Source organism: Clinocottus analis, unplaced genomic scaffold (assembly GCF_023055335.1).
Source record: "Clinocottus analis isolate CAN_PGR_092001 unplaced genomic scaffold, fCliAna1.0.p SCAF_13, whole genome shotgun sequence".
Lineage (NCBI taxonomy): Eukaryota > Metazoa > Chordata > Actinopteri > Perciformes > Cottidae > Clinocottus > Clinocottus analis.
The window spans coordinates 18,446,604-18,473,168 of NW_027175854.1; the positions used below are offsets into that span (position 1 = coordinate 18,446,604).

Consider the following 26,565-nt stretch of genomic DNA (forward strand, 5'->3'; position numbering starts at 1 on the left):
CGTTGGCTAATATATCTTCACTCTCTGCAGACGAGTGGAGAAAGCTCAGCAGAATATTTATTACTGTGTAATAAATATCTCCAAGACGTCTCTCTAGTGGTCAGATACTTAGTCAGAATGACAAAATTACCTTCTTTTTTTTTTTAACTCTTACCTGAAATTAGCAAGTTATTAACTCCAACAGCTATGACCATGAAATATTCAGATCCTTTATTTAAATTAAAGTAACAATTATGTTGCAATAATTTATGTAAACATGGAACATCATAATGTATTTTTTTCTTGGATATTTTAATCTGTAACAGTGAAACACATTTGATCTTTGTTTTGGCTGTAAAATCAAATAAATGAACAGTTTATACTGTGTGTGTGTGTGTGTGTGTGTGTGTGTGTGTGTGTGTGTGTATAGATAGACATATAATATGTATGTAAATCTATCTATCTATATATAAAGATATATCTGTATATATATATATATGTATATATGTATATATATATATATATGTATATATATAGATATATATGTATATATATATAGATATATATAGATATACTATATATATAGATATATATATAGATATACATATATATATATATACTCTGTGTTTTTCACATTTCCACAATCTTCAGGAAATCTTGGATTCAAGTAAGAGAATGTAGAAAACAGAGTGTCACACAGAGTGTGAATATATAGATATATAGATATAGATAGATATATCTAAACATATATATAGTAAGTAGCATGACTTGTTGTAATCTTAAGTAAGGTATAAGTACCTCAGATGCTTCCAGCAGGAAGCTGCTTTACTTGAGTAAATGTTCCTGTTTCACTGCGTCTCGGCCTCGTCAATAAACCCGACTGGCCGCCAGATGGCGCTGTGGTTCATCTATTTATTTCCACAACACACAGGTTTACAGCAACGACGTGAGCGACATCTGGCGGCCAGACTGAGCTACTGCAGCGCTGCACCGTGAGCCGCAACGAAGGAGTTAAAGTCCAAAATCCTATTAGTCTGCGGCTTTTCTGCGGGGTTTCGCTTGGTCGGAGAGAGTTTTAACCGACGTGTCTGTTGCTGCTGGAGCCTCCGAACAGACGGCCATGGACTTCCTGACGGACCGGGATGTGCAGAAGGTGAGGCCGAGTCGTACACAGGAAGGAACTATGTGCACTATGTGAACTATGTGTACGCTCACGTGCGCCACAACATCCCAGTGTTGAATATACACTTTATAACGGTGCAGAGCGTTATTGTTGTGTGTGTATTTAAATGGCCGCACACTTCAGGATCATTACAAAACCTGCAGCCACAAGTGGCTCCTGAAAGGAAGTCTGCACGAGCAGCTGCGTTTGTATTCTCGAGCTGTGGAGCCGTGTGAAGCCTTTTGAAGAGGACGTTTGTAATTTTACCTGCAGGCATTGAACACAACCAGAATGTACACACTTTACAGACTAGTACGTGTGACAGTGAAGCGCTTAAAGAGCAGAGGTGGCGTCATAACATGTTATGTAAGGATGCAAGTGAATTGAGTACGTATGCACTGTGTACGTTTGAGCCCAGATAAAGATCCCTTCTTCACCACGTTTGTGTGGAAGGTGGTGAGACATTTAAATTAATCCTTCAATGGCTAAAGAAAGTGCTGACAATTCATTATAATTATCAATAACTAGTATAAGCATGACACATACCCTTTTATGGCAAATTCTATCAAATGTTGTACCTTTTTCACTATTATCTGACAAATTTATAGAGATTTTTTTTTCATCAGGCAAATATTTGGACGTTTAACCTTTTAATGTTTCTTAAATTAAAATAATGTGAGTTGCTCGCGTGTGAAGAGGAAGAACACGACCCAGACATGAAGGACCAGCATGTCCCAGCTCCTATTTTAAACTAATTGAGTGAAATATGCATTCACTATTCAATCAGATGGAAAAATCCAACATTGAGGTAATGAATTCTGTACATTTGATCCTATTTGATGTAAATTTGAGTAGAATAAAAACGCCATCGTCTGAATAACTGGACACAGAGAAATAATCACTCCAGAGCACCTGGATGCTCGCTTTGTGGACGCGTGAGTCTGACTCGGCAGCGCTTCCTGTCTGAAGTACATGCAGGACGGGTACGTGGTTCTGGACGGGCTGCTGAGCTCCAGGGAGTGTGACGAGCTGAGGCAGAGGATGGCTGAGGTGGTGGAGCGCATGGACGTCCCGCAGCACTGCCGCACCACCTTCTCCACCGCTCACGATGAGCAGCTCCAAACACAGGTGACCCGCCGGCGCCGCTCATGAGATGAGTCTTAAACAATGCGGAGACTCACCGTCTCATCCCATAATGCCTCTTTCACATGCTTTACGATGTGTTGCGCTAAAAAGATGCAGGTGAGGTTCCCACTAGCGGTCTTTAGGTGCATTTCCTCTCCACTGAGTGACCTTAGTGACCCCTCAAGGTCAACAGCGTTTCTAATCTGTTGTAACGCAGGGAAACGCCGACTACTTCATCACCAGCGGAGACAAGATCCGCTTCTTCTTCGAGAAGGGAGTCTTTGACGACAAAGGTGAGCCCTGCTTCATTGTTTCATTCATGACAAAAAGCCAAAGTAGATGTGTGAAGCGTTCCTTGTCTCGCAGGAGAGTTCATCGTTCCTAAACAGCGGTCGCTCAATAAAGTCGGACACGGTGAGCTATCCACTTCAATCTTCCAAAAACATCTCCAAAACGTTCACGATTAATCCGTTTTTCTGTGTCTTTTTGTTTTTTTAGCACTACACGCCTATGAGCCGTTGTACAAAAAAGTTACGCACTCGCCCAAAATCCAGGTGAGTGAGCAGCGACGTCACCGGCGGACGAATGCAGCCGCAGAGTAACCAACAAACCCATGACTGTGTCCGCAGGGCGCCGCCAGGAAGCTGGGTCTGGTGAGTCCGGTGGTTCTGCAGAGCATGTTCATCTTCAAGGTAAAGTGTGTGTGTGTGTGTGTGTGTGTGTGTCTCGTGGTGTCGGGTGATGTCGTGTGCGTAGCTCAGGATGTGACATCGTTGTTGCTTCTCACTCCTCCAGCAACCGGGTTTCGGCGGAGAAGGTAAGAAAACGAGTAGATTGAAAAACACAGACCTCAGGATTCTCTCACGTGAAACATCCCTGAACCTTTTTGTGGGTTTTCTTTAAGTGACGCCGCATCAAGACGCCACATTTCTGTACACGGAGCCGCTGGGCCGGGTTCTGGGGCTCTGGATCGCCCTGGAAGACGCCACCGTGAACAACGGCTGCCTGTGGTTCATCCCCGGCTCGCACAACAGTAAGCTCCCTCCAGCGGGACGCGACCTTCCAGCCTCCGCTTCTCTGTGATGGGTCGTGTAAAATCCTTGTTGTTTTCTCAGGCGGCATCTCTCGCCGCATGGTGCGGACGCCGGCGGGCGCGTTCCCCCTGACCGACTTCACCGGCCGAGAGCAGAACTACAGCGACGAGCAGTTTGTCGCCGCGCCGGTTAAGAAAGGTTCGGCACTTATGTGTTATGTTTAAACTGGAGATTGAAGACGATTGAGGGAGAATTCTTGTCAGAGTCAGTTTGTACTCATCTGGGTCCGTGAGCATCTGCACAATGTGCGTTTTATAGAGTATAGAAAGGAATAATAACAGGACATATGATATGATTTGTTATCTTTGTAAGAGTTTGGGACGTCCAGAAATTGTGCCGCTGAAACGTACAAGTTAAATAAATGAGATATAATAAGTCACTAAAGGAGCTTTAGATGTGATGGACTGAGTGTGTGACCATGGCACAGAGCTCGGCTAGCTGTTTCCCCCGTTTCTAGTCTTTATGCTAAGCTAAGCTAACTGCAGCTTCATATTTACTTTGCAAACACGACACTGGTGTTATGCTTCTCCTCAAACATTAGGCAAAATATATATATTTCCCAAAAACATAAAACTATTGCTTCCGTGAGTCAACAAATTAATCTACAAATTAATCTACAACTACTCCAATAAGTGATTAAACGTTGAAGGAGCTTATCCAATCAAACAGCTCGCTTTCACTTCATGAGTTGAACGTCTTTAGGTTTCCACAGTTGGTTCGAGCAGAAACAAAAACTCGCAGCTGAGCATTTCACAGACGACAGCTCCTTTGGGTGCAGGTGGCGTCGTGCTGATCCACGGCGAGGTGGTGCACCGCAGCGCTGAAAACACCTCCGAGGACTCTCGCCACGTCTACACCTTCCACGTGATGGAAACCCAGGACACCCGCTGGAGCCCGGACAACTGGTGGGTCACAGACTTTATGGATGCTAGTGAGTAGAGGACAAGTCAGCGAGTCGTGAGAAATGAAAAAAAGCCTCCGTCTTATGAATCAAGGGTTTGTTTTATCGCTGGTGAGCTTTTAACTTGTGTTTGACGCCTCAAGTTGTTTCTCTTTGGTCTTTAAAGGTTGCAACCCACCGAGGAGCTTCCTTTCCCTCCGCTCTACACTAAATGACGGGTTTTGTGGGTCATGAAGACGCATGAAGACGCACAACGTCCTTTCTTTCCCTCGTGAACGCGTCTCAACTCTTCTGAGGACGTGCAGCCGTTTCCTGCGTCGCTCGCTGTGTTAACGCTGACCGGACGACATCCATGATGAACGTGTGGATGCTTTTCAATGAGATTTACATTTTGTACTTTTTGATCAAGAGAAAATACAGCGGACGTTTGTCTGTTTTTAATTCATCAACATTCATGAAACATCTTTATTCTTCTTTAGAGTCAAAACAAGATGGCAGATTCCTCTTTTTTCTTCTTTACAGACAACAGTAAGCATTATTGTTCATGTTCAAGACGCAACTTGAATGAAAGCCATTAAAATGTTTACGTGTCAATGATCATCAATCAGAAACGTTTATGTTCATTTCAAGTCAAACTGAAGGATTCATGTTTTCAGTCACAGGTTTGTTTCTCAATCATTAAATATGTGTCAAACTATTTGACTAAAATAAGACGCGTGTCACTTTGATCTTTCTTCTTTGATGCACTCAACATGCAATATATTATTATTTTTAATGTAAAGATGATTGCAAAAACATACTAGTAGGAACATGCTAATTAATTGATACAACATAAAATACAAACATTAAGGCTGTGAAGTAACTCAAGTTTCAGGCTTTTAGTTGAAGCTTCCAGCCGAGATGAAACCTGAACATTTCTGTTCAGCAAATATTTAACAAACTTGATTGGTGCAAAAGAAAGACGCTATAAATATAAGGGCTTATGTTCATAATGTATGGCCCAAAAGCATATCTACAGACTCCATAAATATGCAGTTTGACAGCTCGGCGTCACAAGGAAATGTAGATATCAAGAGTCGCTTTAGTCGCTTTAGTCCCATCAACCTCACCACGCGTCCGTCACGCTGGAGTCATGCAGGAGCGCCGAGCGTTTCGAAAGAACCGAAGTAGAAATCAGCCCTTATGAAGAAGAGTCGGGCCGCCATGCTTCCATCTAGTAGGTAACGTGTGATAGAAAATATACTTCTTAAGGCAGATATGTTCAGCAGTAAGTCCTTTATATTGCCATCGAGGAGGCGACACGACCTCAGAGCTAAATAAACGTCAACTGAGGAACGGACATCGATCCGCCGACTCCACGTCACGTTCTTCAAGGCAACACGTCGACACGATGGAGGACACGAGCAGCTCGCACGCACACTTCCTGTCGGTGAGTTCTCCTGAAGTGACCGCGTCGTTCCCTCAAAGCACGACCATGACGTAATCTGAGGGCCGCCGCCGCCGCCGCCGCGGCGCTTACATCATCACGTCTGAAAGGAGCTGGTTTATTTAGTTGGTTTGTTGGCTTCATCGAGCCGGCGCCGTTAAACTCTTACGTTCTTGTGCTCGTCCGTCTGACTCCAAAAGAAACTTCTGTTACATTTACACTTTTTTTTTTCATATTTCTCGCACTTTTTTCTCCCCTCTCCCAAACTCATGAGTCATTCTTCCCCCTTTTGAAGCGCTGAGGACGCTGAAAGGGACCCAGTTTGTTTCCTGCCGCTCCGTCAAAGCAGCAGCAGGATGAAGAGGTAGAGCGGCAGCAGCAGGTTGTCTATCTGCGAGGTGTAGGCCTCCAGCATGGCCACCAGCGCGATGGAGCCCACGATCCACGAGTACGTGGAGTTCAGGTTGATGCTGCCGTCGAAGATGAGGAACACGGCCACGGCGATGATCTGGGCGAACACGGAGGTGGCCGTCCCCTCCACGGTCTTCTTGGTGCCGGGCCAACGGATCTCGCCCATGGTGCTGCCGAACATCGACGCCACGGTGTCCCCGACCCCCACGGCCAGCACGCCGGCGTAAGGCACCAGGCCGCCGGCGCCGGGCAGCGTGCCCTTCGGGGCGCAGGGCCCCGGGAACAGCCAGATGGGCAGCGACACGCCCAGCAGCAGGTACACGTGGGTCAGGATGAGCGGCCCGGAGTCCCGCTCGTCCAGGAACAAGGTGAGCAGCTGCCGGAGCAGCTGACCCAGCGGCCGGATGCGAAAGTAACGCACGTACTCCAGGAACAAGAACGCCGCCAGGCAGCCCACGGACGCCACGTGGAGCAGCTGCCGGTCGCACACCAGACCCGGGACGTACGTGGCCACCACGATGAGGTGGAAGTACTTCCTGACCACGGTGGAGGCCTGGTGCTTCTTGGAGCCCGACTGGCGCTGGTAGTTCTGGTGCAGCACGACACACGTGGCCACGACGGCCAGAAACAGCCAGTAAGCCAGCAGGCAGAGTCTCCGGTCGTTCAACGTGACGAAGTCCAGCAGCCACATGATGGGGTGCCGGCCGATGAACAGCGAGAGCCACGGCATGAGGATGCCCAGGCCCAGGACGGCCGTCATCATGTGAAAGAAGAGCGACGAGACCCAGGTCTCCGACTCCATGAAGCAGAAGAGCAGGGCGAAGAACACGCCCAGCAGCAGCGAGCCCACCACCACCACCGGCAGGAAGTAGTTCACCGGGTCCCCTTTGACCTCGGCCAGGTTCAGCGAGCGCTTGATGAGCTGGTTGACGATGAAGCTGATCCCGCCGACGATGAGGAGCGCCTCTCCGGGCGTGAGGCAGCGCGGCAGCAGGTAGAGCACGATCAGGCTGAGATAGACGAAGATCAGCAGCACCTCCAGCACCTCGATGACCTCGGACACCGTCAGCGTCTGCTTGGCCGTGTAGAGGATGGCGCTGCCGGCCATGCCGGCGATCACGCACGTGTTGGTGGGCACGGGCCTGGTGATGCCCAGCGCGATCAGCGAGAGGAACAGGGCCAGGATCATGCCGGTGACGGTGACCACCATGGTGAAGCGCTCGAAGTAGACGATCCCCGAGGTGGAGCACTTCTCCTTCAGCACCAGGCCCAGCAGGGGCATCACCATGGAGGCCGGCACGATGCCGCTGTTCGCCGACGGGCGGAACTGGAAGACGGCGCCCCCGGACCGGAGCAGGCGGTCCCACTTGTGCTGCACGTAGAAGGCCTGGATGAAGAGGGCGATGCTGCACCAGCTGTGCTGGTTCCAGAGCGCCATGTGGACGCACAGCACCACGGCCAAGACCACGCAGGACTCCACCAGCACGGGGTCGATCAGCATGGCTGCAGGCGGGGCGCTGGCGGGGAGGGAGGCCGGGTTGACCCGAGCAGATGGTCTGCAGCGAAGGCCGTCTTCTGTCACTTCTTCTCTCTGGCCCGTTTTAGCAGCCATGTTTCACTCGCAGGGGACGTCTAGAACAGAAGGGTGAATTTGAGGTGAGGAAATAAACAAAACCAGTACAAACAAATAGAACAATAGGCATCATTGAGTCCAGCAGTTGTGAGACCGTGAGTTATACGAGCGTATCCCAGCAGTGGACCTTGCTCATCCTTTATCTGCTTTCTGTCATGAACTATGGACACACTAACCGTTCACCAAGTCAGCGTGAAACACACACACACACACACACACACACACACACACACACACACACACACACACACACACACACACACACACTCACATATCCAAGCACATGACCTAAACCCCCAGAGAAAAGCATGCTCTTTACTCCATCGGCTGCAACCTTTTGTTCATTGAACGCTGAGAGGAGGAAAATCGGCTCCGGTCATCAGTTGCATCCGCGCTAACACTGCGCAGAGGGGACCGACTGAACCCCGGCGGGGGGGACGCGTCCCCTCTGCGAGCCGAAGGATGCTGCACCATCGGACGGCGTCAAGCTAGCGGCGGAATTACAGCTGAGCTATCACAACGAGGGCGAAGCCGCCGCCGGAGGAATGGAGACGAAACCCCCGAGCTGACAAACACGAGCGGACGTACCACATACGTGCAGTGTCGGTCTGCACGCAGGCGCGCGGTCCAGGGAATCGGCGCCGTCCGTTTCCTTCACAGATTTCTTTCCTTTGTCAGCTGTCGTTTCTCTCACAGCCAGAAGGAGGGGGCCATTTTTGACAGCCGGGTCACGTGGTACAACCGTAATATCTCTTAAAGGCTTGGTTGAACATATTTTTTATTTTTCTATTTTCATTTATAAATTAAATAAGTCACGATATTGTTTTGTTATCTACTGTTTATGTGATTTTTAAATGTATTTATTAAACTACGCCCTTCATTGCATTATAGCTAGTTCAGTAGGAACATCATATGAATCACACTTAATTAAACATACTTATAATAAATTAAATGTGTAGAGGAAAAGACAGATGTAGGTGTTTCAATTGTTGTTTAAAATACGGTTACAGGAGAATTAAGTGAAACCCTTTGAAAATCGGTGGACATCATTTATTTCCAGAAGGTGGCAGTAATGATGTGACTGTAGGTAGTGATGCAACAATAAGACCACCAGCGAAAAAGAAAGTGCCGACGACGGCGATGACGACAGAGCTCTTCAACCAATCACAGAACAGAAACGAAGATGGCGGAATCAGACATGAGCGTCAGGTAGGCAGATGGCAACAAACTTTAGCTAACGACTGCGTTGTTTGAATAGTTTTTGAGTATTTACAAGCGACCAAACATTTCTACACAAAGTGTCTCTTTATTACGCACAATCGATGGTCACATGTATATTTGACAATGTGTCTTTTGAGTTGTTAGCACCAGGCTAACTTAGCTTAGCAGGAGCTAGCATTTGACCGTTTGAATGGCTTTTCAGCAGCGCGGTGTATCAGCCGCATGACAACATGTCTGTGAAGTTGACTCCACGACTATAACGGTTTTAATTAGAGCATGCTCGCATTCTTCTAGTTAAAGGGCCTCTTAACTAGCTCCAATAACCGGCTGTGGTTAGTTGGGATGCTAGATGTTCGACTTGTTCAGGACAATGACAAAATACGTTAGCTTACATTACTGTCATGGGCAATATTTCCACTCGCTTTTACAAAGTTTAAAAATGGACACACAAACCGCCACGTAAACTACTTCAGACCTGTTGACGAATCAAATAAACTGCACGTTGTAATCTGTTAATATGAACTTTCCATGTGAAGTTTAAGGTGTAATATTTATAGTGTTTATTATGGATTCATGATCTTCACAATGTACGCTTTATAAAACACACAAAGGGACTTAAAAGCATGTATTTGTAACGCTATATCGTCTATTTCAAGACACTCTCTATTAGCATAAACAGTTTCTCAGCTGGTACATACAATTAAAAATATGGTCCTCCAGGCTCAAGATGTGTGTGTATATGGTTATATAGAGATATACATGCTTTGTACTTTCATATGCAGATGAGCTGAGGGCTGCTCTCCCGTGTAATATACTTTAGTATAGTTGCTAAAAGATGCACATTATTTTTCTTAGGAGCAGTCGAGAACTATGGACCATATTGCTTGGAAGATCTGCATTGCGAGAGCAGGTATGTGTACTCGCCACTTATCGCTATGTGCCATATTATATGCATCTGTGCAGCTAACACAACAGTCTGGAGGTTGAGTTCATGAGGACTATTTATTTATTTAAGAAGGAAATGTATTTGTTATCCACTCACAACATATTGTTATTTGAATAAATACATAAAATGACACAACTGATTTTGTTGATATGACATGCTTGATGGACGCAGGCTCAAATAGAGGCAGAGCTCGACAGACACTGGGACCGACTGCATCAAGGACTCAGTTACTACAAGCCACCCAGGTATGTTATTTTAACCTAACATCAAATCCTTCACTATTCATAACAATAGAGATATTAAATCAACATTACTTGTTCTAGCTCATCGTCTGCTACCAAAGTGAAAGAAAACAAAGCTGTTGCACAACCATTGAAGGATTTTGGTCTCAGGATCAGTAAACTATTGGTAAGAGTAAAAATGTTTAATGTAAAACATTTCAGATTTACTTTACTCATTTGAATTTGCATTTTATGATGATTTGATAATAATGTAATGTAATGTTCCAGGCTCTTGATGAACAACAGAGCGTGCAGCTTTTACAGTGTTACCTGCAGGAGGACTACAGAGGAACGCGCAATTCCTTGAAGGTGTCCGTTCCCAACTTTTTAAGATTTCATTTTTTATTTGTGTTGGATTTTGGATGTATGGATTTTAGTTGTTGAATTTAAAATACCTGTTAAATGCAGTTTTTAAAGAATATAACGAAATATCACCTAGTTACGTCTTCAGTGGGACTGTTTTGTCACTGAAAACACAGGATGGCTTCCAGATATTCCTATGAAAGATATTCAGATGGCTAACTGAGTCTTCCATACAGGTTGTTCTCAAGGATGAGCGACAAAGCCAGGCACTGCTGCTGAAGGTCAGTACAGAGATCTGCACTTGCTGTATAGTCGCACATGATTTAGCATGATAGTTACACATCTTGTGTTTGTGTTCACAGGTAGCTGGCTATTACTATGAGGAGCGCATGTGTCTGCTCAGGTGTGTCCTGCTCCTCCTGACATACTTTCAGGATGAGCGACATCCCTACAGGGTGAGAAGCAGCTGCTTTTGGAGTCACATTTCTGCCCTGAAAATATGTTTATTTGTTGTTGCTTCTGTAAAATAACTGGATGTGTTTGTTTACATGCAGGCGGAGTACAGTAACTGTGTCAATAAACTGGAGAAGGATCTGGTGAGCAGGTACCAGTCGCAGTTTGAAAACCTCTTCAAAGCCGAAGCACCAACATGGGAAACTCACGGAAACCTCATGGTGATAATTTGGTTCATATCTGGTCAATACCATAATACTACTACTGTATATTGGACATTTGTCCATCAAAGGTTGCTCACAAATGAATGTGTTTCATTTTCAGACGGAGAGGCAGGTGTCCCTCTGGTTCCGGCAGTGTCTGGGGGAACAGTCTCTGCTGCTGGAGATCATCTTTCTGTATTACGCCTACTTTGAGATGAGCCCATCCGACCTGCTGCGCTTCACCAAAATGTTCAAAGAAGAAGGCTTCGGGCTGCGGCAGACAAACAGACATCTAGTAGACAAGAGCATGGACTCGCTTGTGGACCGCATCGGGTAGGAGCTCCTCAGAGTGTCTGTGTGTGTGTGAAGTTCATAAGTTTAAAGTGATATACATTATTTCTTTAATAAATAAGGCATTAACATCAAACATTGTGCCTTGAAGAGATTCCATTAATTTGTTCCTAAAGAATTACGACCAGTATATTTAATGAATGAGACAATCACCATCAGAAAATAAACCCGTCAGTATACTTGTTGTAAAGCCGTCCATATAAAAATGATCCCAAACATATCTTGACATTTCTGTATTGCAGTAATTTGTTATCTGCAATAAGCATTTCATATTAATATTTCATTCCTTGTGTAGTGTTGAATGTCTGGTATGTTTTTTGGCCTGCAGGTATTTGAGCTCTCTCATCCTGGTTGAGGGAATGGACATAGACTTCCTGCACAAGTGCGCTCTGGAGGACTGCACCGTGCAGCATCAGTTCTCCAACGCTCCGGACGTCGTCAAGGTTTGACTCCAGTCTCCACACGTAGCCGACATGAACACACTCTCACTCCACCAAACAGTGTGAGAACTGACTTATGAGTGTAGAAAACCCCCCACACAGACAAAAACATCTCGTATTCCCTCTGTTTCTTCCAGGAGATGGATCAGCTGCTGTTGACGTTTGGAGACATCCCTCATCACGGGCCGGTGCTGCTGGCCTGGGTGCTGCTGAGACACACGCTGCGACCGGACGAGTCTCAGCCTCCAGACGAGTCCATCCACATGATCGGGAAGATAGGCAACACCGCCCTGCAGCTGGGGGTTTTCAAGTACATTTCAACCATGCTGAAGGGCCTCGGAGTCTCTGGGAATAACGTGAGAGGACAGAGACACACACAGACACACACCTGCTCAAAGCTAATCTATAACTTCAAGTTAAAGTTGATCAGTTTCTAATGATTACTGTCTTGTCATAGCTACCAAAAGAGATCAAAGAGCCTCTGGTTTTCTTAACCAGGTAGTTAAATGTAATCTCATGGGACCCTGGACCTTAATCCATATCTAAAGGCCAGAATATAAACGTTCTGACTGCAGGGAAACGTGCTGATTAGTTTTATATTCAGAATCTATAAGCACGCCTCGCGCTGTGGTTTATATCTGCAGTGCAGACAGACGATGAAGTAAAGAAAATACACTTTGCTAAATGTTGTTTCTGTGGCCACTAAAAATATTAAATTCCACAAACAAACCATTATATTTGTGCATTAAAAACTCATGCCTGTTAAAATGTGACAGTCATACATACACCAGTATGTTCCAACGTCTATGTTGCACTAAAGTGAACTTCTTTTTCTTCTTTTCTCTGCAGTGCACAGCCAGCACGGCAAAGATGTGTATTTACGGTCTTCTCTCATTTGTGATCACGTCTTTTGAAGAGGAAAGCCTGCAGGTACACGTCCAGATTATATATATATATATATATATATATATATATATATATATATATATATATATATATATATATATATATATATATATATATATATATATTGTTCAAATCTCTCGCTCACTTTCTAGTTTGTAACTTCTTTTAAAATCGAATGCGTGTGACAGACGGACGGCGTGGCGACGCAGTGCTCCCACCTCATCGACGCTGCCTGTGAGGTCCTTTCTGCTCCCAGTCTGGCTGAAGTCTTTTGGGAAATGGTGAGGGGGAAAAAACAAAAAAGCAAAAACTCTTTCAGGATAAAATCCTCCAAGTTGTTGACAATCTCTCCCGTTTGTTTAATTCTGAATCCAGAAGCCGAACATGGGCTTGGGAATGATCCTGGACAGCGCGGTTGGGATGTTCCCCCACAAGATTGGACCTCTGCTGCAGCTTCTAACTGCTCTTCTCTCAACCAAGTCGACTGTTGCGAAGGTAGATTTCACATGTTATACACAGACACAGGCCTTTCTCTATTTAAATAGTTAAACACTGTTGTTGTCTTTACCTCCATGTGACAGGTGTACAACATTTTGGATAAGATGTCCTTCTACACGCAAGTTTACAAGCACAAGCCCAATGATGTCATCTCTAAGGATGACGAGACGCTGTGGAGGAGACAAACACCCAAACTCCTCTACCCGCTCGGTTAGTCTGTTATTTGGGTTGTTGTGTTTTCCCTAATTCTAGATTATTTAATATCGCTCTCCGCTGTAACATTTGCTCCCGACCCTCAGGCTCAGGGCAGACCAACCTGTGGATGCCTCAAGGCGTGCTGGGCCAGGTGATGATCGGAGGCAGCCAGGGCTACGTGGTGCGCTGGGAACACTCGTACAGCTCCTGGACGCTCTTCACCTGTGAGGTGGAGATGCTGCTCCACGTCGTGTCAACTGCAGGTACACAACCGTTTGATATGTTCTCACGAGCGGATAAGTTCATCAAAACGTTTTCGTCATTGACGAGAAATAAACGTGCTGTTCTTGTGCCAGATGTTCTCGCTCACTGTGCCCGTGTGAAGCCCATCCTGGATCTGGTCCATAAGATCATAAGCACAGACTGGACCGTGTCGGATTGTCTGTTGCCTCTCACGTCACGCATCTACATGTTGCTGCAGAGGTGCGTTCACTTCTTGTGATGGCTGTTTTTAAATTGTCTTCTTAACGAAGACTTCATTCGTCTCGTCATGTGTGTGTTTGCTCGTCTGCAGGTTGACTTCAGTCATCAACCCTCCAGTGGACGTGATCGCCTCCTGTGTGAACTGCCTCTCTGTGCTGGCTGCCAGGATGCCGGGGAAGGTGTGTGTGTGTGTGTGTGTGTGTGTGTGTGTGTGTGTGTGTGTGTGTGTGTGTGTGTGTGTGTGAGCAGGAGGAAACATTCAGGATTTCAAGTCACTGAATGGTTCATCTGTGTTCTCTGCAGGTGTGGTCCAGTCTGCACCACACAGGTTTCCTCCCCTTCGCCTCCAGCCCCCTGACCAGCATGACTCAGTGTGTGAGGTACTGTGTGCGTCACAATTTGCCCGACAAATTAATGTCACTTTTATTAATTTGGGGGGCGTGAGTAAAATATATTGACAAAGTGTTTTGTATCCCAGTGCTGAGGGGATGAAGGCGGGGAACTACGGCACCCTGCTGGTCCAGATCGAGCAGCCCAGGGGCGAGTACGCCGTGACCATCGCCTTCCTGCGTCTCATCACGACCTTGGTCAAGGTGACTGTGTTTTACCACAAGAGATGCACTGACCTGTTGTCTCGCTAGTGAGCTGCTGAACGGCGACTCAACACAAAATAAAGGCTCAAGCGTCGCTCTTCTAACCTCTAAAACACGGCGTCGGGCCACTATAATGTACATAATGTCTTGCAGGGTCAGCTGGGCAGCACGCAGAGCAAAGGCCTGATCCCGTGTGTGCTGCTGGTGCTGAAGGAGATGCTGCCCACGTACCACAAGTGGCGCTACGACAGCTACGGAGTCAGGGAGCGGATAGGTGAGCGCGCACGTCTGCAGCCGGGAGACGTCTCTCATAGAAGTTAATCACTGCTGAACGCCGGCTGCTCTGTGTTGCTGCAGGCTGTCTCATCCTGGAGCTCATCCACGCCATCCTCAACCTGAGTCCAGAGGGAGAGGACCAGGCCGGGTGAGGACACCTCTGTTGGGCTTCAAGGGTCTTTATTCTGGTGTTTGCAAATGTTTCTGTGAAGTCAGAACTGTAATTTAAACACAGTCTGTTGGGAACAACAACAGCCTGCAATTAAAAATGGTTGAAGAAATGTATTTTTACGGTTTCCCATTGACTCGTACAACTGGATGTGGGTTGTTGTAAATGATCTTTTTGGTTAATTCATGTTCAAAGTTGAGTTTGACAGTTAATTTTTGACCTTTTTATAACGCAGCAGTTGACAAAACAACTTCAGCTGGTGGTTTTCATTCTCTCTCATGTTAAACTTGAATGTTCATCTTGAATTTATTAGTGGATTGATGACTTAGTTGCTACAAAACTGATTATTAAAATGGATGCAGACTTATTTTGTTAACGAAAATGACCACAAAAAAAAAAAATCATCTGGTTCCAGTTTCTCAAATGTGAGGTTTTTAAAGAAAGATTTTTAAAAAAGAAGTGCCATAGTAAACTGATTGAAGTGTTTTTAGCTTTTGGACTGTTAAAAACAGGCAGAGGATCTGCAGATCCAGACTAAATGATGATTAAGATGGATTATTTTGTATGCGTGTGTGTAGTTTTTTAAGGAGAGTGATGACATATGTGTTGCTGGTTGTTTCCTCGCTGCAGCGCTCCCTCCCTGCAGTCTCTGTGCATCTACAGTCTGGCCAACACTGAGGCCGGACAGGCCGTGGTCAACATCATGGGCGTTGGCGTGGACACCATCGACATGGTCCTGGCGGCGCAGCCCAGCAGGTGAACAGAGAAACCGCGTGTGTGTGTGTGTGTGTGATCATGTCGTCACCTTTTGGGCATTCAGTCGTTCATCTGCTTCATGTGCTTCATGTGCTTCATCTGCTTCTCTTCATCCAGCTGCGGCTCTGAGGGTCCCGGTCAGATCCTGATCCAGACGGTGAAACTGTCTTTCTCCGTCACCAACAACGTCATCCGCCTGAAGCCGCCGTCCGCCGTGGCGTCCCCTCTGGAGCAGGCGCTGACGCAGCACGGCGGCCACGGCAACAACCTCATCGTCGTCCTGGCCAAGTACATCTACCACAAGCACGACCCGGCGCTGCCTCGCCTGGCCATCCAGCTGCTCAAGAGGCTCGCCACGGTGAGGACCTCCCCCCTCCCTCCCCACACGCGTGTGCGGTCGTTGCTTGAATATTCCTAACGCCTTCCGTCTGCAGGTGGCGCCCATGTCGGTCTACGCTTGCCTCGGCAGCGACGCGGCGCCCATCAGGGACGCCTTCCTCACTCGGCTGCAGAGCAAGACGGAGGACATGAGGATCAAGGTCATGATCCTGGAGTTCCTCACCGTGGCCGTGGAGACGCAGCCCGGCCTCATCGAGCTTTTCCTCAACCTGGAAGTGAAAGACGGGACGGAGGGGTCCAAGGTACGAGCCGCGGGGACGCCGCGCCCGTTTGTGTTGTCGCTGTCTCGCGGCGCCGCGTCCGGATTAACGCTCCCGTCCTGCGTCTGCAGGAGTTCCTGCTCGGCGAGTGGAGCTGCCTCCACGTGGTGCTGGAGCTCATCGACTCCAAGCAGCAGGGGAAGTACTGGTGTCCGCCGCTGCTGCACCGAGCCGCCCTGGCCTTCCTCCTCGCCCTGTGGCAGGACCGCAGAGACAGCGCCATCTCTGTCTTACGAGCCAAGTAAGCACGTCGCCTGAGACGGACGTGCTTTGACCGAGGACAACGTGCGCAACTCTGACTAAACGAGGTTCTCTGTTTTTGTTTCACACAGAGAAAAGTTTTGGGAAAACTTGACAACGCCTCTGTTTGCGACCCTCACGCCACCTTCAGACACCACAGAGGTTTGCTGGTCTCTTCTGCGCCGCGATCATGATGCACGAGCGAGATGTCAATGTTAACTGTGCTGTCCTTTCAGCCTTGTGTTCTGGAGACGTGTGCGTTTGTCATGAAAATCATCGGCCTTGAGATCTACTACGTCGTCAGGTAAAGTCAGTTTTGCCATGTTCATCGCTTCCTCGTGTCGCCCACACCTGAAGCTCACGGTCTGTGTTGTGGTCAGTGGGTCCTTGGAGCAGTCTCTGAAGGACGGGCTGCAGAAGTTTTCCAATGCGCGGCGGTACGAGTACTGGTCCCAGTACGTGAAGTCTCTGGTGTGCCACGTGGCGGAGATGGAGGAGGAAGGCATCAGCTCCTTCCCCGAGACCCAGATGTTAATCTCTGCCTGGAGGATGCTGCTAATCCTGTCCACAGCCCACGTATGTAGTTTGCAACCCTACTTCAGATATCATTTGTAAGATGTATAAACATGCATGGCGACCTCAAGAGAAGGAAGTCTTTTACACGACTCTAAAACCACAACAGCTGCTTTTATTTTGAGGTTTTTGCTCGAAATCAATGAAATCTCACACATGATGTTAAGCTGTGAGGCTGGTTGTTCTCTGATCTAAACCTTTGCAACAAGGGACATTTCAAGGTGTATTTATTCATTTTTTAAATGATTAGTTTAATATCCTGCACCATAAGTGTGTGACGTAACGAGCTTTGGTTTATATGTTTTCAGTCGGATGTCATGCAGCTCACAGAAGACTCCACCAAGCTGAAGCTGTTCATGGACGTCCTGGACGGGACCAAAGCTGCTGTAAGTCCTCATGTAGCGTCACACATGTTCCTCTCATGGATGTATTTAGTATTTCTCCTCCTCGTATCACAGGTTTACTCGTGAACTCTCTGCGTCTCTTCCAGCTCACGACCCCCATGTCCGTGTCGTGTCTCCGTCTTGGGTCCATGATGGCCACTCTGCTGCTCATCCTCCTCAAGCAGTGGAGGAGGTGTGTATTCCTGCTGAGACAGAGGAGTTGCAGGTTTCCTTACAGGCACACTCGTATCCTCACCGGTGAAGTGTTGTGTGTCTGTGTGTGTCTGCAGTGTGGTGGCGACCGCTCCTGACATCCTGTCTCCCCTCTCCCTGATCCTGGAGAGCGTCCTGCAAGCTGACCAGCAGATGATGGAGAGAACCAAAGCCAAAATCTTCTCTGCACTAATTTCTGTGCTGCAGATTCAGGGACTGAACGGTAAGAGGCGTGTGTGTCTGTGTGTGTGTGTGTCTGAATGTCCTGCGTCAGCTCTTTGTCGTCCCATATTGTTGCTGATGGATGCGTTTGTGAGCCAGGTGGAGACATCTACCAGCTGCCCCAGCTGCTGCTGTCCGTGTGTGAGACGGTGAAGGCCGAGGCGCTGGCGCTCATCGACAGCACGCGTCACATGAGCCAGACGGGCGACGCGGCGGAGGACGAGGACAGCATGGAGACGGACTGCTTTCGCGGCCCGCAGAAGGACCAGAGAGACGGGGTGAGCTGAGGCGGAGGCCTCGTTTGCAGGTGGTGGTGTTCACACTGGAACCGCCTGCTTTGGTTCCATCCTCCACCCAGAGGAGGCTGAAAGTCTCATATTCAAGCCAATGATTCAACATTAAGCTTGAAGTTTCTGGAGGCTTTGCGTGTTCTTTATCAGTCAGTATTTACAATATCAACGCCGTCGGATGTCACGTAGACAAATATATGTTGTTTTTCTAAAATACAGTGACACATCTCTCATGTCTTGCGTCAGGTGTGTGTGCTCGCGCTGCACTTAGCCAAGGAGCTGTGTCGCAGCGACGAGGACGGAGACCACTGGGTCTCGGTGATGAGGAAGATCCCCGTCCTCCCCTCGGTGCTCGGCGCTGTGGAGGTCAGCCTGCGCTCCAAACACAACCTCTACTTCACCGAGGCGTCGCTCCACCTGCTGCTCACGCTGGCCCGCACGCCGCAGGTACACAACACGCTCATTCAAATGAAGGCATTGCTTTGTGTCTTTCTTCTTGCTAACAGATGACATGAACAGATTCCCCGACCTCTCTGGTCCTCAGCCCCAAACCCTTTCACTCCATCTGAAGAAATACATTAATACTTTACTTCTGGCTCTCAAATATAAAGTTTAATACAGTTAAAAAAAGCTCAGCTGGACGCTGCTCTGACAGGAGTGTCGTTGGGGACTTTTATATGTGAGGATGCATATTGTCTTTGGAAACAGACGAAGAGCGTTTCATCCTCAAAGAGCTTCTCCGTCTGTCCTCTAGGGGGCGGCGGCTGTTGCCGGAGCCGGAGTCATCCAGACCATCTGCCTCCCGCTGCTGAGCGTCTATGAGGGGACGTCAAACGGAGCGTCACAGGTAACACACGTCTAATCACAGGATCACTTTCCAGAAGCATTTCACTGCCTCGCTCATCACACAGCAGTGCTGACGTCACACGTCACACATCACACACTTTAACGTCGTGTTTTACGTCCACGTCTCATGCAGAGTTTCTCCCGGAAGTCCCAGGACTCGGCCTGCTGGCCCGGCGTGTACCGCCTCTGCATGTCGCTGATGGAGAGTCTGCTGAAGACGCTGCGCTACAACTTCATCAACGACGCGCTGGACTTCGTCGGAGTTCATCAGGAACGCATCTTACAGGTGTTAAAGCACTAATGAATGGATCAATCTGAACATTCAGACAGTTAAACGACACTTAATGACTATAAAAGACCCAAGAAAACCAGCAAATATTCACATTTTAGAACGTTTTTTTACATTTTTGTTTGAAAATAATTACAATAATGAAAATATTTTATCAAAATTGTTGCTGATTAATTTTCTGTTGTACGTTTAATCGATTAAACCTTTTTAGCTCCATATTCTTCTCCTGAATCTGCCATTGCTGCACTGTTAGTTTTCTCCTATAAGTTATTATGTCAATCAGGAAGCGTTCATGAGTCAAAGGGCCGAGGGAGAGTTCACACACCTTTTGTTCTCAACAGTATTAAGCTGCTGTGTGTGTGTGTGTGTGTGTGTGTGTGTGTGTGTGTGTGTGTGTGTGTGTGTGTGTGTGTGTGTGTATGCTGCAGCTCTAGATGTTGTGTTTCATGCTTCACGTCTCTCTTCTCAGTGTCTGAACGCGGTCCGGACGGTGCAGAGTCTGGCGTGTCTGGACGAGGCGGATCACACGGTGGGCTTCCTGCTGCAGCTGTCCAGCTTCTGTAAGGAGTGGCAGTTCCACCTGCCCAAGCTGCTCAGAGACGTACAGGTGAGTCCAGAGGAGAAGCTCCTCGACACCACCAGAACACCACGGCGCTGCTGGTCCCAGTAACACTTCATCCCTGTGTCTCCTCGCTGCAGGTCAACCTGTGTTATCTGTGCCAGGCCTGCACCTACCTGCTGCACAGCAAGAAGATGCTGCACCACTACCTCCAGGTCCAAAACCAGCAGCTCTTCTACCTTTTTCATTTCAATATAATTTGATAATAATGAGCACTGACTACGATGAGTTTGTTGTGCACATTGTGATGGCGTGCAGCCAGCAGGGCTTCATTGATCCTGGCTTTCTTTTGCTCTGCGTCTTTTCTTTCAGGCCAAAAACGGCGACGCGTTGCCTCCCGTCGGCCTCCCCAGGACGCAGCGAGCCCCCCAAACGCCGTCTAAAGACGCAGCAGGTGGAGGCGAGCGGGAGGAAGCCGAGCAGAAGGCCCTGCTGGCTGTGCAGTGCAGTCTCCTGAAGATCCTCAGCAAAACGCTGGCAACTCTGCAGCACTTCACTCCAGACTGCTGCCAGATCCTCCTGGACCAGGTCGGCCTCCTCCTGCTTCCTCTACAATGACGCTAATGATTCAGTTATATCGCCATCAGTGTCGCATAAGAGACAACGAGATGCTGATCTGTGTCCCTGCCCGTGTGTCAGAGTATGGACCTGGCCGAGTACCGGACCCTGTTTGTGCTCAGCTTCACGACGCCGGCGTTCGACCCCGACGTGGCGCCTTCGTTTGGGACCCTGCTGGCCTCCATCAACGTGGCCCTGAGCATGTTGAGCGAGGTACGCGCTCAATGTGGATGTGAATCACAGCCACCCGACGACAGATCCTCCCGATTGTTGATTTTTGCCCTTTTGTTCTTAGATGGAGAATAAGAAAGAGCCGGTTTCCCTGAACATCGCCTCGCTGGCCTCGGACGAGGAGTTCCAGGCTCTGAAGTGAGTACAAGTTTTATTTCAATGGCACCGGCTGAAAAGATCAATACCTCTTTGATATCTGTCCACCAGTAATGAAGCTACAGATAGCAGTGAGTTAGCTTAGCATCGAGACTGAAAGCAGGAAAACTATCATGGCTCCGTCACCTGCTGATCAACACGTGTCTGTACTGCGCACAGGAGCCAGACCAGCTGTTTCACCACGTCACCAGTGTGATGCTATGCTAATCTAAGCTAACTATCGCTTCATACTGATGGAAGTTAGTCGTATGTCTTTTAGTCTAACTTTTAGAAAGTGAATTTTGTTTTGCGTCATCACTTTTAGTTTCCATTACCTCCTGCATGCGTTTGTCCCTTCAGGTCGTTGCTGATGTTCACCATGGAGAACTGTTTCTACGTTCTGATCTCTCAGGCGGTTCGATGCCTCAAAGATCCCTCCATCCTCCCTCGAGACAAGCAAAGACTCAAACAGGAGCTCAGCTCTGAACTGGTGAGACGTCGTTGGTTTGAAGTCTCGTATTTTTATATTTTCTTACTACCAACAAATCTCAAATTCATCCCACGTGTTCCTTATTTAAATAAACCGAGCACAAGGTGTCGAGCGGCAGACTAACTCAACCCCCCACTCATCCTCTGTGTTTATTAATATATCATTGTTTCCCGCCTCCAGAGCACTCTCCTCTCCAGCCTTTCCCGCCACTTCCGAAGAGGCTCTCCGTCGTCTCCCTGCACCCAATCCAAGCCGCCCACACCGGGCTCCAAGGCCAGCCTGGAGGGCCAGGAGCCGCTGATCCAGTTCGTTCAGGCCTTCGTGAGACTCGTGCAGAGATGAACAGAAGTTACATCGGAAGGCACAAATCTCAGAAAACCAGGATCCCTCACGGCATCAGAAAGCATCTTCAGGAAGAGCTGCTGCGGGAGTTAAATTAGCACAAACGTGTGAGTGAGGCTGTTTATTCGAACGCGATGTTTAATATTGATTGGAACCATAATTTTACTGAACTGCATCTTGTAAAAACTGATAAATTGGACACGCCCACAACCAAAGTGTTTACTTTAAAAAGGCCAACGAGAAGATTGTAAAGACAGACATGTATCATGAGATCTTGGTGCTATAAACATCAGTCGCTGACTGGTTTCATCTTTCCAAGGCCTAGTTTTATAGGTCACTTTGATACCTAATGACCAGACATGTTTCAAGTGCTTCTTAAATAAATTAGACCTGTGAGTAGAATCGTTTCCTGTATAATGACTAAATGTAGTAGAAAAGCTTGTTCTGTAAAGCTTCATTATACATTTTCTAATTCTCTTCATTTTCTCTGAATCTTGTTCTGAACTTTCTTATCTACGTATACATTTTGAAGCGGTAACCAAGATTTGTACTTAAAAACAAATGTATATGCTAATAAAGGGACTACAAACATTCCACTTTACATCTTTGGGCGGCGCGGTTTAAATATCACTCCACAATGAGAAGAAGAGAGGTTTTGAGTATATTAATATACGTTAGCTAACATATGTTAGCTAACGTATATTAATATACTCCACAATGAGAAGAGAGGTTTTGAGTATATTAATATACGTTAGCTAACATGTTAGCTAACGTATATTAATATAACGTTAGCCAACGTTGTATTAATATACGTTAGCTAACATGTTAGCTAACGTATATTAATATAACGTTAGCCAACGTTGTACGTTAGCTAGTCAGCTTGATGTAACGTTGTAGACGCTGATTGGCCGAGACTCGACACGCCCGAGATGTTTTATTTGCTAAGATCACTCACTACGTCCACTTTTCTGTCTCACTCCGATCTCAGCCTTAGTTTTGGATTAGAGTCACTTTGATAAGTTCAACTTAAAATAGGAGTTTTAAATATAATCGTGTGTTTAACGACCCATTTCCGCCACATCGGGGGGAAAAAATTAGGACCAAAAAAATAATAAATTAGACACAAAATAAAAGAAATTCAGGACAAAAAAAAAAAATTGGGACCAAAAATAACAAACATCTAAGCAATACGTTGTTTCATCACTTTGGTTTTACAATACCTTCATTTAAATGAAAATATGTATTGTTCATACAACAAAACTAGTACAAGTCACATTATAGTTCAATCTTGTTTCACTTCACGTATTCTTTTAATTTAACTTTGCAAGCACTGTTTTATATTCAAGTGCTCTTGTTATTTACCAAAAGATAGCTTAGCATTGTCAACCACCTGAAAGCCTGTTAATGGTTACTTTAAAGTAAATACTTCATTTAATATGTGTGGACTTTGCATTTTACTCAGTTCCTAAAACTGGTCAATGGAAGGACAACAATGTACTTTGTGTGTACATATACTAGCTACAATTATACAATTATTATTGAGGAACTGAGTAAAATGCAAAGTCCACACATTAAATATTTACTTTAAAGTAACCCATCAACAGGCTGACGGGTGGTTGACAATACAAAGTTATTTTAGTAAATAACAACAGCACTTGAAAATAAAACAGTGCTTGCAATGTTAAATTAAAAGAATACATGAATTAAAACAAGATTGAACTGTTATATGACTTGTATTGTTCATACAACAAAACATGTTTCAATGAAGGTATTGTAAAACCAAAGTGATGAAATAACGTATTGCTTAGATGTTTTTTTTTAGTTTCGTCAACCAAAAAATATTATCTTTTTTTTGGGGGGGGTCCTAATTTTGTTTTTGGTGTGTGTATGTGGCGGAAATGGGCTTCCATAAAAAGGCAACGAAGAAAAAAAAAGTCGATACATAATTTTTTGCATTGTCCTATTTTTGTGTGGAGAAAATGGGCTTCCATATAAAACAAAAAGAAGCTTCATTATAATTTTTCTAATTTTCACTCCATCAGAACTTTAGTATTTTCTTATTTTTGCACATTTAGATTTGTACTTAAAACCAATGTAAATGATAATAAGTGTGTATCAGTTGCGTTTCATCATTAAATTCTTTTTTTTTTTACTGCATTTGCACATAATTCACTGAACACACGGAAGTCCAGAAGCATTGAATACATAAACTGACCGAAATAGTAAAAATACGTCTGTAATAAAATACACTGTCATGTTCTTAGATGCATAATATAAAAAACAATAAAAGGAAAATATTTAAATTGCAGTAATTACTATTTACAAAAAGGCATTTTCTTTTAAGAGACAGGAACTTTTACAACTTCAGTACCTAAAATAAATCAACTTTGCAGGTCAGGTGCAGTAGTACAAAAAGGCTTGGAGGAGAGTAAGGTGACGGTTTTACAGCAGAGGATGAGGACATTAGCTAGCTGCTAGCTGCTAGCTGCACCATCAAAAAGCAGCAGATTCAGTAGCTGCAGCGTAAAGAAGCGTCGCTTTTGGGATCCTCTGAGGATTCAGAGCGGCTGCCTGCAGCTCTTCTGGTGGTCTGCTCCGGCGGAGGCTCTGCAGCGCCCCCTACTGGCCACCGACAGGGACTTCCTGAAACAGAAAACACAAGAACTGTAACAGCAGACTGGAAACAGGCAGCCGATGGCGTCGCTTTACAGTCTCCACATGCAGGGGGAGAAAGACAAGATGAAGAGTACGGATGTTTTACAACTGCTTTTACAACACGTGCATCTGACATCTTGTTTTAAAGGAATAGTTCAATGAGAGCGTTGATGTCTCGTGTCTGTTTTAGTATCAAGGTAGAGCCCAGAGACAGTTAGCTTAGCATAAACCACTGAAAACAAAGCTCACCAACAGTCTCCTGGTTGTAGCTTTGTATTAAACTGAAGTATTCCTTTAAAGTAGAAACATCTCACCATGCATCATAAATGCACATTTCAAAACATTCACTTGAACACAATCACGTTCACAGTTTATTAGCACAAATTTGATTCTTAACTCTTCAAACTATTTAAGTATTAAACACAATGTTTTTAAAGTATTTCATTTGGTAGCTTGTCTTCAATATCTATATTTGTCCAGAGACTAGTTAGTAAAGTTAGTTTCTTTCGCATTTTGTGGGAATCTTGCTGATGTGACGTTAACTGAAAAGTTTCAGATTTTACCTTTTACATTGTTAAAATACTTGTAATACAAGTACACAAAGTGAAATGATCGACCGTATACTGACAAACAATCAGTATACGGTAGCCTAACAGAGTTAAAGAGGGTGTGTGTGTGTGTGTGTGTGTGTGTGTGTGAGTGTGTGTTCCCTTACAAGAAAGAGCATTTTACAAAGATCCTCTTATGATTACAGCGACTAAGTATAATACGCTTAATACCATTTATACTCTCAGATGCTATTGGAACTATTTGTATTATTTAAATTACTTGGTCCTGTAGACTTTAATGATCAGCAGCATTTCAGGATGAACCTCACTGCTGTGTTTCAATGCACAGTAAACATGTCCGGAAAGGATTTTAAGAAGTAAAACATTTAACTTCAGGACTCCTGCGTCTACCTTCATGAGGTACGGCAGCTAAATGCTAATGCTACTCATACTGTGTTGGAAACAGACAATTTATTTCATGCATTTCATTTAAGAGATGAAACCAGATCAACAGTCTCATGCATCACTCTCAGCTGCTCCTCAACCACACTGACCTTCGTCTTTCAGGCCAAAGAGGCTGCAGTAATGTGTCTTTCATTATTTCACAGGAAGAGAAGGAAAAGAAGAGTGATTCACAGAGAGAGACGTCACCACGACGGACAAGAGCTTTACGTCTGAATGCAACACCTGGGGCATGTTTTTCTTTATGCATTGTTTTAAGAAAACTCACCTCTAAATTCCCTCTGGCTTTCTTCAACACTCCGTGGGTTTGGTACACTAGATTGGAGGGAAATAAATCACATTAAATATGCCCATATCAGAGATTTGTTACACTAAATTGGGTGATTATTGATTAATCTGAGATAAATTCTGGTAAATTTCTTCTATGAAGTGACAGAAATTGGAAAATACATTGGAACAAGACAACATGTTCACATTGTTGTTCTATTCTAAACACACAACATTAAACATGACGTCTACGTAACGCTAGATAATCTCACACTGATCGATGATGACTTTTTCCATCCCCTCCTTGAGCTGGTTGGAGGTCCGGAGGCGCTTCACGGCTCCGCTCAGCATCCTCTCCTGCTGCGACAGCCGGCTCTTCAGACGAGCGATCTCGTTCTTCAGCAGCTCATCCTGATTTGGAGGATTACAAAAAAAGATATAAGACTTCGGTTGATACTTAACTGGATTATGTGTGTGTGTGTGTGTGTGTGTGTGTGTGTCTGAGTACCTGCTGGTTGTTGCCTCCGTCCCCTGTCGGGTCACCAGCTGGCAGCGAGACTCTCCACACCAGTTTGAGCATCCGACCGGCCTCTTCCAGAACGTGCTGCATGGTGCTCATGCTGCCCGACAAACTCCTCAGATGCTGCTGCTCCACCGCCTACGAAGACGCACACATGAACAACAATGACCTGCACAAGCTGTGGAACTAAAGAGTAAAAACATCTGATTTCATTTGTT

General features: G+C 45.9%; 4 protein-coding genes across 16 annotated transcripts in view; 2 read left to right on the forward strand and 2 right to left on the reverse strand.

Annotated features, from left to right (window-relative positions):
* The first annotated feature begins 1,004 nt into the window (after positions 1 to 1,004).
* On the forward strand, positions 1,005 to 4,966 carry phyhd1 (phytanoyl-CoA dioxygenase domain containing 1). 2 transcript variants are annotated; one of them, XM_068573594.1, is made up of 11 exons: positions 1,005 to 1,132; positions 2,111 to 2,269; positions 2,484 to 2,559; positions 2,633 to 2,680; positions 2,765 to 2,820; positions 2,896 to 2,958; positions 3,062 to 3,083; positions 3,171 to 3,299; positions 3,382 to 3,498; positions 4,139 to 4,265; positions 4,428 to 4,966. In XM_068573594.1, exons 1-11 carry the CDS (start codon positions 1,100 to 1,102, stop codon positions 4,474 to 4,476), a joined length of 879 nt encoding a protein of 292 aa, XP_068429695.1. In that variant the 5' UTR covers positions 1,005 to 1,099; the 3' UTR covers positions 4,477 to 4,966. The 2 variants fall into 2 exon arrangements, with proteins under 2 accessions (XP_068429695.1, XP_068429696.1); XM_068573595.1 differs by having other exon boundaries at positions 2,896 to 2,919.
* dolk (dolichol kinase) lies at positions 4,690 to 8,444 on the reverse strand. 2 transcript variants are annotated; one of them, XM_068573592.1, is made up of 2 exons: positions 8,320 to 8,444; positions 4,690 to 7,730 (listed from the first exon to the last, which is right to left on the reverse strand). In XM_068573592.1, the coding sequence occupies exon 2, from the start codon at positions 7,708 to 7,710 to the stop codon at positions 6,028 to 6,030; it is 1,683 nt and encodes a 560-aa protein (XP_068429693.1). In that variant the 5' UTR covers positions 7,711 to 7,730; positions 8,320 to 8,444; the 3' UTR covers positions 4,690 to 6,027. The 2 variants fall into 2 exon arrangements, with proteins under 2 accessions (XP_068429693.1, XP_068429694.1); XM_068573593.1 differs by lacking the exon at positions 8,320 to 8,444 and adding an exon at positions 8,066 to 8,257.
* Positions 8,445 to 8,702: 258 nt separating this feature from the next.
* nup188 (nucleoporin 188) lies at positions 8,703 to 26,544 on the forward strand. 3 transcript variants are annotated; one of them, XR_011077349.1, is made up of 44 exons: positions 8,703 to 8,940; positions 9,808 to 9,862; positions 10,070 to 10,143; positions 10,222 to 10,306; positions 10,408 to 10,488; positions 10,719 to 10,763; positions 10,845 to 10,937; positions 11,037 to 11,156; positions 11,260 to 11,471; positions 11,818 to 11,932; positions 12,067 to 12,285; positions 12,779 to 12,859; positions 13,024 to 13,116; positions 13,211 to 13,330; positions 13,417 to 13,543; positions 13,633 to 13,791; positions 13,885 to 14,011; positions 14,103 to 14,190; positions 14,315 to 14,391; positions 14,490 to 14,604; positions 14,758 to 14,878; positions 14,962 to 15,028; positions 15,680 to 15,805; positions 15,923 to 16,163; positions 16,240 to 16,446; positions 16,536 to 16,705; positions 16,797 to 16,866; positions 16,941 to 17,008; positions 17,085 to 17,280; positions 17,586 to 17,663; positions 17,768 to 17,853; positions 17,951 to 18,096; positions 18,195 to 18,373; positions 18,632 to 18,832; positions 19,140 to 19,232; positions 19,365 to 19,517; positions 19,990 to 20,127; positions 20,220 to 20,294; positions 20,452 to 20,667; positions 20,779 to 20,910; positions 20,993 to 21,066; positions 21,424 to 21,553; positions 21,734 to 22,002; positions 25,707 to 26,544. XR_011077349.1 is itself a non-coding variant. In XM_068573588.1 (43 exons), exons 1-43 carry the CDS (start codon positions 8,915 to 8,917, stop codon positions 21,893 to 21,895), a joined length of 5,241 nt encoding a protein of 1,746 aa, XP_068429689.1. In that variant the 5' UTR covers positions 8,704 to 8,914; the 3' UTR covers positions 21,896 to 22,370. The 3 variants fall into 3 exon arrangements, 1 of the variants encoding a protein (XP_068429689.1); XR_011077350.1 differs by lacking the exon at positions 25,707 to 26,544 and adding an exon at positions 24,289 to 24,555; XM_068573588.1 differs by lacking the exon at positions 25,707 to 26,544 and having other exon boundaries at positions 8,704 to 8,940; positions 21,734 to 22,370.
* The window catches only part of cdk5rap2 (CDK5 regulatory subunit associated protein 2), a 33,793-nt gene continuing 31,260 nt past the window's right edge, over positions 24,033 to 26,565 (reverse strand). For 8 of the 9 annotated variants that reach the window (XM_068573579.1, XM_068573585.1, XM_068573583.1 and 5 more), the window contains 5 exons: positions 26,336 to 26,485; positions 26,100 to 26,238; positions 25,829 to 25,875; positions 25,653 to 25,689; positions 24,033 to 24,538 (listed from right to left, as the gene is read on the reverse strand). In XM_068573579.1, coding sequence (XP_068429680.1) covers positions 24,405 to 24,538; positions 25,653 to 25,689; positions 25,829 to 25,875; positions 26,100 to 26,238; positions 26,336 to 26,485 — 507 coding nt within the window. In that variant the 3' untranslated portion in view covers positions 24,033 to 24,404. The remainder of the gene's footprint in view (positions 24,539 to 25,652; positions 25,690 to 25,828; positions 25,876 to 26,099; positions 26,239 to 26,335; positions 26,486 to 26,565) is intronic. The other variant, XM_068573587.1, reaches the window with a different exon arrangement.

Bases quoted from the DNA above. Each gene is read 5' to 3' on its own strand.
- phyhd1 (XM_068573594.1), top strand. From the start codon at position 1,100: ATGGACTTCCTGACGGACCGGGATGTGCAGAAG. The intron at 2,821-2,895 runs GTGAGTGAGCAG...CTGTGTCCGCAG, and splicing joins CGCACTCGCCCAAAATCCAG to GGCGCCGCCAGGAAGCTGGG. The intron at 3,499-4,138 runs GTTCGGCACTTA...CTTTGGGTGCAG, and splicing joins CGCCGCGCCGGTTAAGAAAG to GTGGCGTCGTGCTGATCCAC.
- dolk (XM_068573592.1), bottom strand. From the start codon at position 7,710: ATGGCTGCTAAAACGGGCCAGAGAGAAGAAGTGACAGAAGACGGCCTT.
- nup188 (XM_068573588.1), top strand. From the start codon at position 8,915: ATGGCGGAATCAGACATGAGCGTCAG. The intron at 13,331-13,416 runs GTAGATTTCACA...TCCATGTGACAG, and splicing joins CCAAGTCGACTGTTGCGAAG to GTGTACAACATTTTGGATAA. The intron at 17,009-17,084 runs GTAAAGTCAGTT...TGTTGTGGTCAG, and splicing joins GAGATCTACTACGTCGTCAG to TGGGTCCTTGGAGCAGTCTC.